Genomic DNA, 18597 nt, shown 5'->3' with positions numbered 1-18597 from the left:
TCTGACAATGCACAAAAGAGGCTGGGTGTAGCGGCTCAGGTCTGTAATCCCAGCCCTTTGGGAGGCCGAGGCAGGTCAGGAGTTTGAGACCAGCCTGGCAAACATGGTGAAACCCCATCTCTATTAAAAATACACAAATTAGCCAGGCATGGCATGCACCTGTAAACCTGGCTACTTGGGAGTCTGAGGCAGGAGAATTGCTTGAATCCAGGAGGCAGAGGTTATGGTGAGCTGAGATCATGCCACTGCACTCCAGCCTGAGTGATAGAGCAAGACCCTGTCTCAAAAAAAATACATAAAAATAAAATAAAATAATATAATATAAAATAAAAAAAAGAATACACAAAGAACAAACAATTGGACGCCTGCCTTTACAGAGGGCTTTTGATAGACACAATAGAGCTATCAGTAAGGTTAAAAAGTGACAAAAAACAGTGCCTTCTCCTGTAAACCCACCACTCCATATTTTCTAGACTTTAAAAAGCCAAAATCATACACCATGGAATACTATGCAGCCATCAAAAAGGATGAGTTTGCGTCCTTTGTAGGGACATGGATGCAGCTGGAAACCATCATTCTCAGCAAACTATCACAAGAACAGAAAACCAAACACCGCATGTTCTCACTCATAGGTGGGAACTGAACAATGAGATCACTTGGACTCGGGAAGGGGAACATCACACACCGGGGCCTATCATGGGAAGGGGGGAGGGGGGAGGGATTGCATTGGGAGTTATACCTGATGTAAATGATGAATTGATGGGTGCTGACGAGTTGATGGGTGCAGCACACCAACATGGCTCGAGTATGCATATGTAACAAACCTACACGTTACGCACATGTACCCTAGAACTTAAAGTATAATAAAAATAAGAGAAAAAAGAAAAAAATAATAAAACTAGAAAAAAAAAAAAAGCCAAAATCAGCAGTGTTAGTTGGGAAGTAGTAGGGACACAGAGAAAGAAAGATAAGACCACAGTCTTCCCCTCTCATCTACGTATCCTCAATCCACCAGTTTGGTCTGACTTTGGAAGACGGGGAAATCTGAATTGGAGAGTCTGAAGTTTTGGTGTTAGATTAGACTGGACTTTTTAGTTTTACCAATGAAACTATTTTAATTTACCAAGATGACTGGAAAAGTAATGAAATCTGCCTGCAACAGCATGCAAGGGGTGGGAAAGAAAAATTCTACAAAAATGTTTGTGGGAGAAAGAATGATTCCTATTTATACCCCACTAAGCCCAGTGACAAGAGCAACCCAAGCCAAATAACAAAATCCACCAGAAGGTTGATTCCACATCCTACAGCCCAAAGTTTCCTCCATGCAGTTGAGCTGGCTAGAAGGAGCTGGAAGGCGGTAGGGTTTCATATGGACCTGGCAGATGTACCTTGGCTGTGACCACACCACCGGGAAGAAGATTGGGCCTGTGCCACTCCCAAGATGTTCTGAAGCTTGCAAGATCAATGCATACCTTTCACTCTAACTCAACTCTTCTCAATCTCACACATTTTCTGCTACCAAAACCTATCTCATAGTTAACAGAAATGTAAAAACTCTGCAGTTTTTTCCTCTGAAACATGTCTGTCACCCCAAATTTCTTGTTGCTCAAGGCATGCCACTTCCTAAACATTTGTCCACTATGTTCTATTTATACCAAGAAAACGTATCATACATACAAGATAACCCCAAATACCAGATACATGATTACATGCAGAAGGTACACTTTCCATGTTACTTCATCTAGTAACTTTAACTGTTTTTATGTGATTAATTATTCTTCCATCAGTCACATTGATGTGCCAAGATTTACCACAGGAAAAGGGACCAGAGAAAGACCTGAATTTGTTGTTTTTTTGGTTTTTGGGGTTTTTTTTAAGGTTTTTTGGCTGTAAATTTATTCAACGCAAAATAATCCTCTTCAATTTTACTGAGGTGGCTGACCACGTCCACGACCAAATCCGCCTCTAAACTGGAATTCGGTTGCTGACCCAGCCCCAGCCTCGGCTTTCTTGTCGGCACCAGGTGGCACAGCACTCCATCTGCAGGTATCTCTGTCAGCTTCCCCTCTTGTGAGTCTCTCAGGTCGCTCACCCTCCAGACCTTTAGGCCGAGGCCTGCCACTCTCTGGACGGCTACGGCGTAGGGTGGCAGGCACAATCTCCGGGGGCAGATGAAGGTAATCATGGAGATACTGGACACCCTCATTGGTAAGGTACCAGTAGAAATGTCTCCAGGCAAACTGTTCCTTCACGTAGCCTCGGGACTTGAGAGACTGCATGGCCTTCATGACATGAAGGTTGGGCACATTCTTGTCTGCCAGCTCCGGGTGCTTAGGCATGTGGACATCCTTCTTGGCCACCATGACTGCCTCCTTAAAAAGGAGTTCGTAAATGGCAATCTGGTTCTTCTTAGGCATCAACATCTCGGCAGCTGCAGGGTCCGGGGCTGGGGCCGGGGCTGGAAAGCTGAATTTGTTTGTTGATCTTTAAACCACATGTAACGGACCCTGTAGATGTCCCATCCATAATCCTCAGGCCTTGCCATCTTGATGCATGCAGACGGACTTCTAATTGCCAGTATCTGCATCTCTTCGCCTGAGATCTTTCTCCAAAACTTCCAGCAGGTTTCTGAGTCTTGGAGATGTTAGGGAATTAACATTTCCCAGAGCACCCCTCAACTGATGATTGATGGGATTTGGTGTATAAACACCTCAACTCCCTCACCACAAGGGTGGGATAAGTCTGAGTTCTATCTTCCATTCTGTTTCCCAGAGCTCCCCTATGTGATTGAGCTCCAATTGTCCACAGTGGTAACAGGCTTGTTAAAACATCCTTTGTTGGCTGACTTCTCCCTATCTCACATCTTCATTGAATTCTTGAGTTCCTTTCAAGTCCCAAATAAAATATAATTTATACTCAAAATCTTGTCTTGAGATCTGTTGCCCCAAAACTAAAGCAGCACAGTAGCCCTGCCTGCTAGTTAAATGTGGCCCAAAGAATACTCTTGCCCTGAAAGAGTCTGATTAACTTTTTCCCGTGAGAAAGTGGTAAGTGGAGATACAGACATGTGAGAGGAGAGAGCAGAGAGCATTCCACAGCCCACCCAATGCAGTGAGAGCCCAAACCCCCACTTTGCTTATTCTACATGGAGATGTGTCTGATACTGCCTGCAATCAAGCGTTCTCTGCCTGTGTCCCCAGCCATGGAAATCTTCATGCTTTGTTTTAATGAGAGTTGACATATCTGAGGACAAGAGATCTTCTGAAACCAGATGAGTTTGGCCACACATTCTCTGCATTTTACTCTTTCTGAAAGCATTCCTTTGAAAATTTTTGGTATTGGTTAATAGGGTGACCATCATTCTGGAGGAAAATGTTCAGAGAGGGAGAACATATGCAAGCATGTGACTCTCATCTGGAACATAATGCCCCATGAAGCCAAAGGTGTGCAAAACACACAGACTCAGAATTGACTGTGACAGATGGTGCCTAAACATCTGCCTTTGGTAGGAACCAGACTATTGCTCCACCTGCTCATAAGAGAGCCTGCAATCATCTCCCCCAACACCCTTCCCCCTAGGGAAGGCTTCTCATCCACCAAACTCTTTTCCACTTGCCTTCTTCACTGTTTTTTCCTGTTTTGAAATCATAATCCCATAATCGCACCTGTCCTCTGGGGCTTCCACTCCCCTGTAGGGCCATTTGACTTTCCATATGTGTGCTTCATCTCCTTTCTGAAAAATGTGGCTTAGTATTTCAACCTCTCCTCAACATGGCATCAAGAGTATATCTACTTTGTTCTATAGTTCTTGAAGAGACTTAAATCTAAACCATGACATCAGCCAGAGTTTATAGGATTATACTGTATCTTCAGTCATTCAAAAATGAGCTTCAACTTGGTAGTTTGCAACAAACGTCATACTCGTTGACAATATTAACAACAACAAACATACATACCAATGGCTATGTGCTGAGCCTATAAGGTATTATTTTCTCTACTTTAATATTGCAGAAACTGAGGCAGCAGAACTGCAAAAGGACTTGTAAGAGTTCATACAGTAAATATATGACAGAACCAAGATTCAGAGCTGCCATGTATGGCTGTGCAGGTTATGCTTTGCACTATATATGAGAAGATACCATTTGCCTCGGCTGATATACAGCCTGCACAACACCACTCACCAGAATCTGAATGTAGGCAGACTGGCTCCAAAGTTCTTATGGACTCTCTAACAAAGGGAGTTAAAGCATAGCATAAGATTTGTGTATGAAGACCATCATCACAGAATTGTTTATTCTAGCAAAAAAAAAAATATTGAAGCAACAATAGAGGAATGACTAAGCTAATTACATTTAGGCCACTTCACAAATTATTTTAAAACTATTAAAAATAATGTGTACAAAAATGATGTAATATTGAAAGATGCCTTAAATTATAGTAAGGGATGAAAAGAATCAGCATATGAAAGTTGAAAACAGAAACACACCACCCACCTTGATCTCCTGAGATGATACTACATCTTCTGGAACCAACCGGATACCTTCTGACAAATCAATTACATTTTATTCCTGTCATCATGTGCAGGAGAGCAACTAGTCCTCAATGGAATAAAATTGTTTCTAGCTGAAGTTTTCTTTTCCTGACATCATGCTTGTTCCTGCACATCCATCATGTCCAATCAGAGTATCTCAAACAACATTGCGTCTGGCAATGGAACTCACTTCAGAGTGAAAGAAAGCAGGTAATGACTAATACCAACAGAATTTACCAGGCTTACCATTACTTCATTACCCAGAAGTAATTAGCCTTACAGACCATGAAAATATTTGCTTTCTCAGATCATAAAAGTATTAGACTAAAAATTATTTCTAAAACTTAACTCCTCCATTTCTGACCTGGATAAGATAGCAGATTCTTGCCCCCTCTAGTCCTCTCCACAATGCACAATAATAAATGTTGCAAAAGTAACTCAAGAGACAATGAAAGGGGAACTCTGAGAGGTGGAAGACAAGAGTGCATCAGTTTGAGAACCCAGGACTGGAGAAGCGATACCAGTGTCAGGGTATCCTATGTCCTTCCAACCTACAAAAGAGGTGATCCAGGTCCAGCATTTTCTGATCTGAGCCTAGCAACAGAAGGCAGCCTGGATAGGCTAACGTCTCCCCTACGTTGAACAGGAGTCCACCTATACCACCACATGAGCCCAGCAAATAGAGTGGATCAGAAGTCCAATTATATACTAAGGGGCCAGGGAAGCTTTCTCCTTCCCTGATGGGCCTGAGACTCCCCTCCTCCTCCACCCAGGGACACCATGTAGCTGGAAAGCACCAAAAAGAGAAACACACCAAAATAGGAGAGCATCATGACTAACTGAATTCCTTTTGCAGACAATAATGAAAAAGAAAATCCAAAAAGAAGTAATTTTTCTGAAAGCATTCACTTTGCCATGAGACACAAGAAGATCCTGGCAGGTATAGACCAAATCTATACAGCCATAACTCATGGCCTAGAGAGTCCCTGGAATATAAAGCTACAGACAGCTACACATACCCCATATCCTTGCCCCTAGGGACATCAGGAAAGCGGGTTTGATCTGCCAGACTGTGTGTGACCATGACTCTGGATTACTTCCCCTCAATCCCCTCAGAGACAATATGAAAGGAGGGTAAAGTCATCCCTGACTTTGTTTAAAACACAGCATCCTACATAGGTTTTACAATCATCTTATTTTTTTACTGCCTTTTTCTGTTATTTCATTTTTGAGAAACCCACCACTCACCTATTCATCCCCTGACAGAAACTTATTTTAAGCTGATGAGAAAGCAGAGAAATATTTCACAATATTGAAGCAAAATAATCTGACCAAACCAAGCTTCATAGGGGAACTGGGGAAGGAGTGAAGAACCAAGCAAAATAGACGACTCGGGAGACTAAAGTTGTAAAATAGTTTGGTTTCGAATTCTTATTTCTAGATTTTGCAAAGTAGCATCATAACTAAGAGATTTTCCTCTAAGTTGCTATGAAAAGCTAAAGTGGGCCCAGATGTCACCAGGCAGCTCTCCTGCCTCAAGAAACACCTTATCCTTCCCAGAGAAACTTTGGAAAGAAGTCACTCTCAGAATGTTTACCAAAGGAGAGAAGGAAGTCAGAATCCCACACTTTTCCTGAATTTGTAATCCCTTGCTCTTCTGCTGGTTTTTAATTTCTATCTGGATGGCCTACTATGAGGCTGCCCTGACCAGATTCTTCCCCAGAACAAAGAGCTTTAGTAAGTGAGAAGAGAGGAGTGACGAATCACAGTCCACGTTCAGAGTGTCTTCTTATGGAAAATTTCCTCGCATCACATCCCAGAGCATTAACATAAAATAACTGCACAAATGTTAGAAAGAACTTATGAGAACATTATAAAAGCATCAGTAGAGCACACATTCATTCATTTCTTTAACAAATAAGTATTGAACAACTTCTGCATGTCAGGTATTGTCCTAGACACAGGAAACACAGCAATAAAAGAAAAAAAAAAAGTCTTACTTTAGAAAGTGTACACTGGAATGAGAAGAAACAAACAAATAGTTATCAGCATATGACCATAAGGTAGGTTAAGGAAGAATAAAGTGGATTAAGGAAGGCATAATTAGGAATATAGGGAATGAGAACACTGTTTTAAATCCTGAAAGATAATCTTTATGAGGAGGTGACCTTGAGTAGAGACACAATGAAATGAGGGGAAAGTATGCACAAATGTGGAAGTAAAGCATTCCAGACAGAGAAAAAAGCAAATGAGAACATGCACATTCATGGAGAGTGAAGAGGGGAGGGTGGATGAAGAGTCCTGTGCTGGTGGTAGGAGCAGCCCACAGAGCACCTAAGACCAATGGAAGGATCAGACTTTCACTGTGTACAATGTAAGAAGCCACTGGAGAGTTTTGAAGAGAAGAGCAACATCATCTGGTCAATGTTTCTAAAGGGTCATGTGGACTACTGTTGCAAGATAGGTAGTGGAAGGGGCAAAACCAGTTAGGAGGCTATTGCTGCAGTCAATACAAAAGATGAGGGTGGCTTGAATCAGGATGGGAGCAGTGGAGGTGATGAGACATGGTCAGATTCTGAACAAATTTTGAAGGTAGAGCTGACAGAATTTGTTGATAAATTGGGTACCTGGACTGTGAGTGGGAAACAGGAATCAAGCCGGACCCCAAGGCTGTTGACCCAAAAAGCTGATAGAATTTACTGAAAAGCAGAATACTGCAACAGAAATAAATCAGAGGTAGGTATGAATAGAATTAAGAGTCTGATTGGAGATGTATTCCATTTGAGATGCATGTTACACGCCTACCTAAGTGGAGCTGGCAGGTAGGCAATTGGACTTAAAAGTTGGACCTCTATGGGAAACTTTGATTGCCGAAGTTACTTTTGGAAGTTATTACCCAGATAGCTGGTACTTAAGCCATGGAAGTGAAGTTTACAAAGACAGAAACCTTCTTGTTCAGGCCCCTTGGATTTCAACAATTGACCAGATTTGTGCAATAGTAGACTAAGTCAAAAATAAATAGAACAATAAAATCTCTATCTTTAGAGCCTATATAGGCAAAGTAGAAAAGCCTCTGGACCTTTAAGACTTGCAGTTTACTAGCTCTGTTCAAGGAAACCAATGACCATAAAATATGTGTGAGCGTATAATATGAGGATGACCAAAGAAGGGAATTTTAGACCAAGATCGTCAAAAAGTTTTCACAGAATACATCAAAAAGACAGCTGATACACACACAAACACATGTACACTAAATGCAAGATAGAGATAGATTTACCATGGACATTTATGCTTAATTATCCATAAAGAATAGAATCAAGTTCCATTCATTCTTTAAAATTCTTTCTCTAACTCAAGACTTTCAAACCTCCTCTCTCTTTTGTTGTCCCTTCCTTGCTCGTCTCAAATCAAAATCACAATTTATAAGATCACTCTTACCAAGCCAAAGAGACTTGGAGGGAACAGTCATTTTTACAAGCTAACTTGGGATCTGTTATCATTTTTAACAGATGACACTTGATTTCTCACCTGATGTACTAAAGAATGGCAGAACGAAAGTCTCTAGGGAGAAAATGAGATTTTCATAGCTTCAACACTAAAAATAACAGCCCCATTACACTGAATCTCATTACCAAGCAGCGAACACTCTCGCCTCTCTCGTCAACTGTGGTGTGCACGAGATGCCTTTCAGAAGCCCACACACTCATTTACACTCATCCCTACCAACCACGCCACCCCCATCACAAACAGACACACACACCCCACCAGCAAGGATGCTGTTACCCCTGGTAAACTTGGAAAACATGTATCAGAGCTAGAACCTTCTCTTGTCACACCATCATAAATTACTGCCCAGGATATGAGTCTGTGGTTGCAGACCATTTTGTTCCTTATGTGGTGAATTTGGCCAGAGCTGGTGAGAATAATGAATGCAGCTGCATGTCCAATGTGCAAGGAGGATAGATATTCAGACCCAGGGTAAATTAGAGAAAGAAAAGACCCCAGCAAGAGGCACGATCCAGCTCAGTCAAGCTTTGTCAATCACTGTTAACATCACGTTCACCCATAAAATAGATAAGGACAATATTTTCCCACATATTTCTAAGCTGCTGGTCTCCGGGGAAGTCTAAAAGCTCACAGTGGCCTTAAAAATGTGTACCAAATCTTTAGCACACAATAACAGAGATGTGAAATCAGCATTTTATCAATCACTGGATTAGACCGCTCTATGCCCCAGGCAAGAGACTATTTGCAAGGCTACCAAAAAGCAATGAGCCTTGTCCTACTCCACTGTTTTGCCCTTAAATTCTGTTGTAAGTCTTTTGGGGAAAGCCTTACCTCCGGAATCTTGTCTTGCAGTATTCTAGAGGGGGAAAAGCCAGCATAGCACTCCACACCACACCAGACTACACAAGCTCACCTCCCTCTCTCTTCCTACCCCACCAAATTCCTTCTTCAGCGCCTTCTGGAGGGCTGCCTTTCTTATCCTAGCATGGCTTGGAATTAGCAGAATACAGGATTAACACTTTATGTGCCAGGCTTCAAGAACAGTTTTGATACCCATGGGGCATGTTAGAGTTTGAAAATGCCTTCATACCCTTTACCACAGTGAATACCTCCAATAAGACTCTGGGAGAGGCAATGTGGGCATTACTCTCCCATTTCACAATCGAGAAGGGAAGGCTCAGAGTTAGGGAGCTAAGGCAGCACAGAGGCCAAGGTAGGAAAAGGTTGGCAGCAGGATATGACCTGAAGGCCCATGAATTGAGGTCCACCTGCAGGAATTATACTCACTCGTCTCTTTTTATAGGAAAAGATTCTGGTCTCAGGCAAACTTATTAATTCCTCCAAGCCAATTCACTCATCTCTAAAGTTGATTTATTATACCTGCAAAGGCAATTATGATTAAGGAAAATGGAGACTAGAAAGCACCAGGACCAGGACCTGGTACGTGTTCTGGGGATGTTAGTTTCCTGTGTGTCTCTTCCCCACTCCTCCTGCTCCAGCTTCAATACTCACAACACTATCATCATTACTACCATTGTCACTCTGATGTGATTACACCTAACCTGTTCTCTGTGCTTACTACATACCAGCCACCCCTATACTTTATTCTTGCCACAACACTATGAAGTACCACTATTATCCACCTTATTTGAAATCCTAAAGAAAAAAAAACTGATTGTCAGGACAGTTGTGCAGAGTTGAGAATCCTTCTCTGGTCTGAGTCCCGTGTCACAATCTCAGCCACTTTGGAACACTGTCTGGATGCTCAGGCCTCCTGCTCAGCCCACTTGTTCTCACTAGCCTCACTAGCTTTGAACGTCTGCCCTCTTCCTCTCCATTCTCATGCCCTGGTCCTCACTTGACCTCAACAACCTTGTGACTAAATCAATAAACAGCTTGTAGGACCTGGCCCCTGGTGCTAGTCACAAGTCTCTCACCTAGGTTTGCCAGATATAGTAAACAAAAATATAGAACTCCCATTTAAATTTGAATTTCAGATAAACAACCATGCTTAAGGATAACTAAGTCCCAAATATTACATGCTATGCAGACTTGCATGAGACATATTTGTACTAAAAATTATTCATTATTCACCTGAAATTCACACTTACCTTAGTACCCTATATTTTATCTTGATAACCCTAGGCACGTCTCAATCCCCAGTAGACTCTGCTATTCTGTGTGTCCCATGTCTATAAACCCTGCTGTAGTGGTTATTACATCAGTGGATTTTGAAAAATCACACCTCCATTATTCATATCTTACAGAGTTCCCTCCCTTTGAATCTCAACTGATCTATGACTTGCATCAGTAAAACTGCAGTGGCAGTGTCTCTTCTAAGCCTAGGTTTTAAGAAGCCCTAGAAAATAGTGCCAGGGCATGTATATCAGTTATCTATTGCTGCATAACAATTTCTGATTTTGCAGTCTTGTAATCTCTGAGCTCTCAAATAAGTCTCACTACTCTGCTGGAAAGACTATATGCATTACTTTACTTCACAAGATTTTTATGAAATGCAAATGAGAACAGGACAATTTAGATCAGGTTCCTCAGAAGTAGAACTGAAGACCAGGACATATATGTATACACACACACACACAAACACACATATACATACACACACACATGGACATATACATATAGAGAGAGATATGTGGACATAAACACATGTGTATGTGTATATATATTACATATTATATATATATACACATATACACACACACACAGAGAGAGAGAAAGAGACAGAGAGAGAGAAAGAGAGAAAGAGACCCTGAAACTACATGAAGGAAAACCAAGGAAAGCAGTCAACAGCAAGGCCAAACCTCTGATCCTAGTTGAGCTATTTCAGCCACCCCCAGCCATTTGAACTATGGTATCAAGCACAAGTTAAGAAACTGATTTGGGCATTCCAGCCCCAACAGGCACCAAGTGAAACAGGGATATTCTATCCCGACTCTGCCCTGTACAAATTTCAGACCCTCAGATTCATGAGAAAGTAACAATACTTTTTTTTTTTTTTTTTTTAGACAGAGTCTCATTCTGTTGCCCAGGCTGGAGTGCAGTGGCACGATCCCAGCTCACTGAAACCTCTGCCTCCCGGGTTCAAGCAATTCTCCTGCCTCAGCCTCCCAAGTAGCTGGGATTACAGGCGTGCACCACCACGCCTGGATAACTTTTGTATTTTTAGTAAATGTAGGGTTTCACCCCGTTGGCCAGGCTAGTCTCGAACTCCTGATCTCATGATCTGCCCACCTTGGCCTCCCAAAGTGGTGGGATTACAAGTTTTGAGGTAGTTTGTTATGCAGCAATAGATAACTGATATACATGCCCCAGCACTATTTTCTATAAAGCTTTGGGGTTAACATCATAAGCATCTAGTTCAATCCATTTATTACCATGGAAGTCTCACAAACCAAACTTACAAGCTCGGAGTCTAGATACAAGCTGCCTCTGTAGCTATGACTTTAAAAGCTGCTGGAGTCCAAGTCAGTCCCCATATTTCTCAGTTACAGTTGGAAACTAAGACGTGACAGGGCACAGCAGGCAGTTATCTTGTTGTGCTGCATAACAGAAGCAGCGTGAGGCCAGCCCACACCCAGGGAGACATTAGCAGAGCAAGGCTGAGAGAAGATTGTCCAGCACCTGCCTGCTCTCAGCTGGATCTCCTGCCAATCCCATTAGCTTTATGCTTACATAATCACAAAGTCCACCTACATAGCTTTCAAAAGAAAAAATTCCAGGAACTGTGGGCCATAATATATATCTGAATTATTATCTGGGTCGGTGCACTGAGGGGAGAGTTGATAAGAGCACAGCAAGGAAAATATGCTAGCAGTATCAACGGAAAAATACAAGAGGTTATAACATTGATCCACAGTTTAAACAATAATAATGTCATCATTTGACCCCAAAAGTGGTTAAATCATATCCTGAGCATTACTCATGTTTGATATCCAATATAATGATCAGGCTTGATTTTAGTGGAAGACTTCTGCATAGAAAATTAGGAAGAGGAATTCATAATTCCCCAGAATTAGAGTTGATGTCACTAGGCCCTTAAAATATGTATATCATCTGAAAATGAATCAAGGGTAAAAACCTTTTGACAGAATTAGTTAATGTTGCTGGAAAGGATAAATCAGAAGATAGACACTAAATAGAGAGAACATTGGCTTGGAGTCTTTGCATTAAGCTGTAATGTAGGTACTAGACTAACTCAAGGTATGGCAATTCTTTTTAAGGACTTAGAAAATCCCCTAATTTTGACTTAATTGATTTATCCAGAGTGGATTTTTGTGAAGGAAACTGCCCTGTGGCTGGTCCTTTAATTGAAAGTATATTTGTTTGAGAGCATATTATGTGCCAAGTACTACGAGAGGCTCTGGAGATTTTGCAATTAGTTGCACATGGCTCTGGTCCTCAAAGTACTTACTGACTAGTACAGAGCCACATGTGGAAACAGACTCCTGAAGTAGAGCCCTGATACATGCAGTAGGTAGTTAGGTCTGAAAGTCCAGACTTACTTAATTCCTATGATTCAATTCGGGAGACAATTGTCTATGTAACCTTGAAAAAGAACCAGTAATTCTGAAACCACTGGCTAGCTTCATGTAAATCCTGATTGTTTTTCATGGAACTCAGTGCACTGGAGTCAGACACGGCTGGATTCATGTCACAGGCTACAGATACGTTATTACCTTTTGAACCTCAGTGTCCTCATCTGGAAAAGGGGGATAGTAACACTTCGCAAGGTTTATATGAAATGCAAATGAGAGTGGGACAATTTAGATCAGCTTCCTCAGAGGTAGAACTCAAGACCAGGACTCATGATTCATATACAAGTAATTTATTTTAAAATATGCTTCCAGGGGGACCAGTAAGGGTGTGTGGGAAGCAGGATAGGGAAGAGGAGACGGCCATCACAGGAAGACTGTGATCTCAGGGACAGTCCCATGAAGAGTGGCCCCAGCCTGACCTGGGAGGGGAGCTCTGGAGTGTAAGTTAAGCCTCAGAGTTTTCTATTGGAGGCAAAAGAGCTGGGTATTCATATCCTTGCATCTATTGGTCACTAGCTAAAAGCTTCCAGGGGCATCTAGAAGGGAAAACTAAACTTGCAAGCACTTTAAATTCTCTGCATATGTGGGTAAAGCAATTCCAACAGCCAGAGCACAGGCCTCCAAAGAGCAGTTTCACGGGGCTAGCTATTTGGGAGCAAATGCTCATTGAAGCTGGGGGAGGTGGGAACAGGCACGGTAAAAGTATGAGAGTGTCTGGGTGGAATACCAATGGCATCCACTCCGGTTTATAGTTCTAAGCACATAGTAGTTAATAAATTCATGGGCCTTTCCCCTTTTCCTTAGAATGTGGGGTGGTGGGAATCATCCCAGCCTTTCACACATTGCAGTCAAGACACGTCTTTCAGCTTTCTCTCACTTGCAGCTCAGAATTATGTTCTATAGCAATAGACTGAAATTTCCATGTGTGCAGGAAAATCCACCCAGGACCCAGGAAGAAAAGGGAATATGAATCGCTAACACTCTCCAGTGGGCTATGGCCCACCCATCCCTCAGTTTCTTCTCCAGCAGCTCCTTATTAGACCAGGAGAGTCTCTCTCACCCCTGTCTTACTTGCAAGACAGGAAATAACTAAACAAGGGATAAGGAGACAAGGTGGGAAGTCTCAGTCACATCCATCCTAGGTACTCAGCAGTTTCTTGCCCTACTGAGAGTTGCTGGTGTCGTGTACTACAGTGGCTGAGTTTTCGTACCGAGAGGTGCTCTTAACTCCCACTCTGTACAGGGACAGTGGCTGGGCCTAGACATTTCTCTCAGGGGCAACCTCCCTCCCAAAAGCTGGACCAGACCTCTCATATCTTGGGAAGAGCTGGTGGCAAATAAAGGATCTTTAAGAACCACCTGGCCTAAGCTACCACATAGTTCAAAGGAACGCTCTGCCCTCCACAAGGAGGAAAGAGGGGGTCAACACAAATCTGGGGCCAAGGGGCCTGAGGAAATCTATTGTCTACTGAGAATCTGATACAGGCCATAATCTCTATTATTCAAGATTTTACAAACTCATTTTAATAGCGGGAATCAAATATCTTCTTATGAGAAAATAATTTTTCCTTAAGGAAAATACTTTGCTAGACTGCACTGACTGGAGAAATTGAAACCCCAAGTTTCGTGCATAAGAAGACAAAGAAATTAAGATAACTCAATTGTTCTACCTAATAAACTAAGTTTTTAGAGATTGGAGTGAGTACAGAAAAGATAGGACAAATCTGAAATAGGGAGAGAGAGAAGATAAGATACAAGTCTAGGAGTCTGTTCCTCTCTAGGACTAATGTTAATCTATTAGTCTTTATCTTTAGTCTCTTTCGTCTCTTCTCACAGGGATGGCGTCTACCCCTAATGCTGTAAAAATGACCATCCGCCTCCCAAGAGATTCCTGCCCAGCCCTGCTTCCACTCTAAGTCATAGCCTTATGTTTCCTATTCACTCCCCACTGGAGCTCCTTGAGTCACCCCTGAGGTAGCCCAGGCTCCGGGCTTCATTGTATCTGGCCAGGATGCCTGAGCTGCCCATCACTCCTAAGCATTGTCAGGAACCCCACAGTACAAGGCTCTGCAGAGTCAAGTGGCCTCCCGGTTATCCAAGTTCTCATCTGTCACTCTTGACATCTGATGAACTTCCAAAGATGCCCCAGTCATCAATGAACAGGGCAACTGCCTCCCACCTCTAACATCATACAAGGCTGAAGTATCCATAAAGGCCTGTCTTATCTCCTTTCAACAGCGCCACGAGAAATGACCCATGTCCAAGGCCTCCTACCGACAAGCAGCCTGTGCCTATCTTCCTGCTGACTCTCTAGTACTGAGGGCTTTTTTAATTCTTCTTTGCTTTAAAATGAAGTGTTTATAAAATGTTGCTAAACCCAGGACTCTAAGCTACTTGAGAACATGAAATGTGTTGTTTTCATCTCTCCCCAGCTACAGCCCTCATGCTGTTAGCAAGTGATGCTGCTTCTAGGGCAAGCCAGGGTTCTTGCCCTGTTCTAAGTAAGTGGAGTCACTGATCAAACTGACATCTTCTAAATTATAGTTCCATCTAATGGTGAAAATGTGGGGAAATGGGCATGACCAAGCACAACTGGTGTCAAATAAATTGATTTACCCTCTGTAGAGGTACTGGCAATAATAATCAAGAGTCCTGGTGTCCATGCCTTTTCATCATGTAATTTCACTTTGGGAAATGTACCTAGAGGAAAGCACAAAGTTTCATGTGTAAGAAAATTATCATAAGAAAATATTTGTAATATTTGGAAATAGCCTTTATGTCCAAGATTTTAATACATATGATGAAATACTTTGTAGGCATAAAATATTTCATAGGTATTAAAAAACAAGATTTGAAGAATAATTATTGATATGGGAAATTGTTCATTATATATATATGTGTATGTATTACAATTTTATCCCTCCAAAAGCATAAATGCGCTAAAACACAAATTTATGAATGATCTTTTTAAATTGTCCTTATTTCTTACAACTATAGTTCATATAATATTGCTTCACAATTAGAAAACATAAATAAATATATCACGTTTTTAATCAGGCTGGGCGCAGTGGCTCACGCCTGTAATCCCAACACTGTAGGAGGCTGAGGTGGGTGGATCACAAGGTCAGGAGATCGAGACCATCCTGGCTAACAGAGTGAAACCCCGTCTCTACTAAAAATACAAAAAAGCTGGGCGTGGTGGTGGGCGCCGGTAGTCCCAGCTACTGGGGAGGCTGAGGCAGGAGAATGGCGTCAACCCGGAAGGCGGAGCTTGCAGTGAGCCGAGATCGCGCCACTGCACTCCAGAAAAATAAAAAAATAAAAAAATAAAAGTTTTTAATCAAAAAAGCAAGTATTTGGATCAGAGTCATTGAAAGGCATGACTATTATGCTATATTTATCCATAGCCACTTATCAAGCAGCTCCTACATAACCAGGAACTGTGGTTGAAGCTGGAAATTCTAAGATTACTAGAACTGACTTTCTAGTTTTAAAACTTCACTCAGTGCAGTGGGGGCTTATTTGTCATCTGCCAATGACCATAAAATGTGGTTAGTGTAATGGGAGCACAAAGGAGGGAATGCTGGCTTTGTTGGAAGGATTTTAAAAGTTTCATAGAGGAAGTGATACTACTTCAAGTATCCTCATTCACTCATTCATTTATTCATTCTGTCAACAACCATGTTTCAAATACCTACCATGTCCCAGGCACTGTGTTAGATGTTGGATGACGAACAAACTCATCGCTCCTCCCCTCAAGGACAGCCCCATCTAGTGTACAATTCAATGCCTTGAAGGATGAATAGTCTTTTGCCTGATTGCAAGTCCCTGGCTAGTGTCATCTGCCTCAGTTCTTCCCATCATATCTGCTTTTGTATACAGGCTTCCTTCTTGGTATCTGAACTTACCCTCCTCCATGTCCTGTTTGTCTAACAGCTCTTGTCAACAACAGCTCCACTCCCTCAGGTTTCATTTAGAATCCTGGCCCCTAGCTCTAGGAAGCACTTTAGGTCTACATTAGAGATATAGTCATGCCTTCTCTCTAACCCAATTCAACCTCCTGAGAGAGTCACCTCCCACACACCTGCTGAATGGGCAAAGGGCACAGGATTCCACCCCCTAGTTATATCATACTGAATGTAAGGGGACCCCAAATAAGAGCTGGGCCAATCGAGTTCTTCCTTCCAAGAGTTTGGGATAGAACACACAGGGTGGTCTTTGAATACAGATCCTTGAGCATGCTATCCAGCCAGGTCTGAAAGGGACTTTATAGGCCTGAAACACTGAGTGTTGGAGAAACCAGGTCCAAGGGAAGAAAGAAGACACTGAGGTAAATGTCAAGGAAGCACAGCACCTGGTAGAAAAACATATACTGAGCTGCTATTTTTGCACCTCCTGCCTTTATATTTTGGAAATTTTCCCCTATTTCCTTTCTTTTAATGAAATTTGCTTGAATGAGTTTCTCCTTCCTGCATATAATGCTACTTGATTAACATAATCTTCAAGAGAAGTCTTCCTGGACCTCAGGTGAGTCCACAAACTTACTAGAGATACCCTCTGTTTAGATCAAGATTGGGTCTTTCTCTGAGCCTTGCACAAGTCAGATGTTGAATGAATAATTATTGTTTAAATGAACGCAGAAATAAAAAGCTGCCCCAAAGGATCTTTCCTGGCTGCCAGAGAGTCATCATTTACCTGTCTGATACCCACAGTCACAACAAGGAAAGTGGTCACATGGGCCCATGCACAGCTTGGATTCTCTGTCTCAAACTTGTTCCACTAGTCATTGAACACCTGTTTTCTTTGGCAGTCCTAGTTCCACTGAGCCATTGCAGTGGATATTAGCGTTCTTCCCTGTTCCCAGACTCTAATGAGTGATGGCTTTTGTGACAAGGAAAATACTCAGTGTTTCTCTTGAGTCCCATCAGTAGTCAGGGTTGTAAGGATGGAAACACAGAAGCAAGCACAGACAGGCCACTAGTGAAGATGTAGTTCATGGTTAGCAGGAACAGATCTTCCCAAGCAGTTCCGGAAATGAGGTCAAACCCATTTGTTTCCACATGGTCCCAGACAACCAAAAAAAGAGAAAAATTTCAAAGGGTAATGGAAAAATTTCCAGGCATCATATGGTCATTTATCACATCTAACTGGCACCTTGATTCCTGAAATGCTGGATAAATCTCCCTTGGAAGTTAGCCATGTAACTGTCTCATATATGTGGACTTTATTTTTCAAAGTAAAATAATAACTTTTTATTCAAGGATTCCTAAGCCATGTCCCCTAATCAAATTAAATATTCTTTCTCCACTGCAAGTCGTTTTTGTTATTAGTAGTATTATTTTTCTTTCTTGTATTATTCATTTAACAATATTTGTGGAGCACCTACTATTCACCGAGCTTTTTTCTGGACACAGGAATAGAGTACTGAGCAAAACAGTCCCATACTTTCATGGAATATATATTCTAGTTGGGGTTTGGGTGAGACAAATAATAAAAACAGAAGTAAATATACAACATATATTACAGTATATACGTAAAAATACACATACTGAATATATAATATATAATGGTGATTAGGGAGAAAAATAATTGAAAATTGTGGCGACACAGAGTTCCAGTGATGAGAGTAGTTTGCTATCACACATAGAATACTCAAAGAAGGCCTCACTGAGCTTGTGACATTTGAGCAGAGAGCTGAAGGAAGTGTGGAAGTTAACTGCACATATCTGGGGAAATAACGTTCTGGGCAGAGAAAATGCAAGTACAATGGCTCTGAGGCAAGAAATGCTTGGTATGTCCCAGGAAAAGGAAGAAAAACAATGTCTCCAGCTTGGAATAAGTGAAGGGATGAGTATAGTACACGAGGTCGGAGAGGTGTACATAAATACTTGCTGCTAGACCTCAAGTTCTAAAAAGTGAGGACCACATCTTACTCATCTTTGTACCCTCCCTAGCTCTTACTAAAGCAACTGGCACATAGAATGTTTTAATAAAATGTTCATT

The 18597-nt window shown here is 41.8% G+C and overlaps 1 protein-coding gene across 1 annotated transcript; it reads right to left on the bottom strand.

Annotated features, from left to right (window-relative positions):
• Positions 1-1867: 1867 nt before the first annotated feature.
• LOC117084334 (40S ribosomal protein S10-like) lies at positions 1868-2462 on the bottom strand. Its single transcript, XM_033212972.1, has one exon. The coding sequence runs from the start codon at positions 2421-2423 to the stop codon at positions 1926-1928; it is 498 nt and encodes a 165-aa protein (XP_033068863.1). The 5' UTR covers positions 2424-2462; the 3' UTR covers positions 1868-1925.
• Positions 2463-18597: the final 16135 nt, after the last annotated feature.

This window comes from Trachypithecus francoisi, unplaced genomic scaffold (assembly GCF_009764315.1).
Source record: "Trachypithecus francoisi isolate TF-2019V2 unplaced genomic scaffold, Tfra_2.0 Lachesis_group0, whole genome shotgun sequence".
NCBI classification, from domain to species: domain Eukaryota; kingdom Metazoa; phylum Chordata; class Mammalia; order Primates; family Cercopithecidae; genus Trachypithecus; species Trachypithecus francoisi.
Note: the sequence above shows the minus strand (reverse complement) of the source record. Positions and strands in the feature narration are given on the sequence as shown.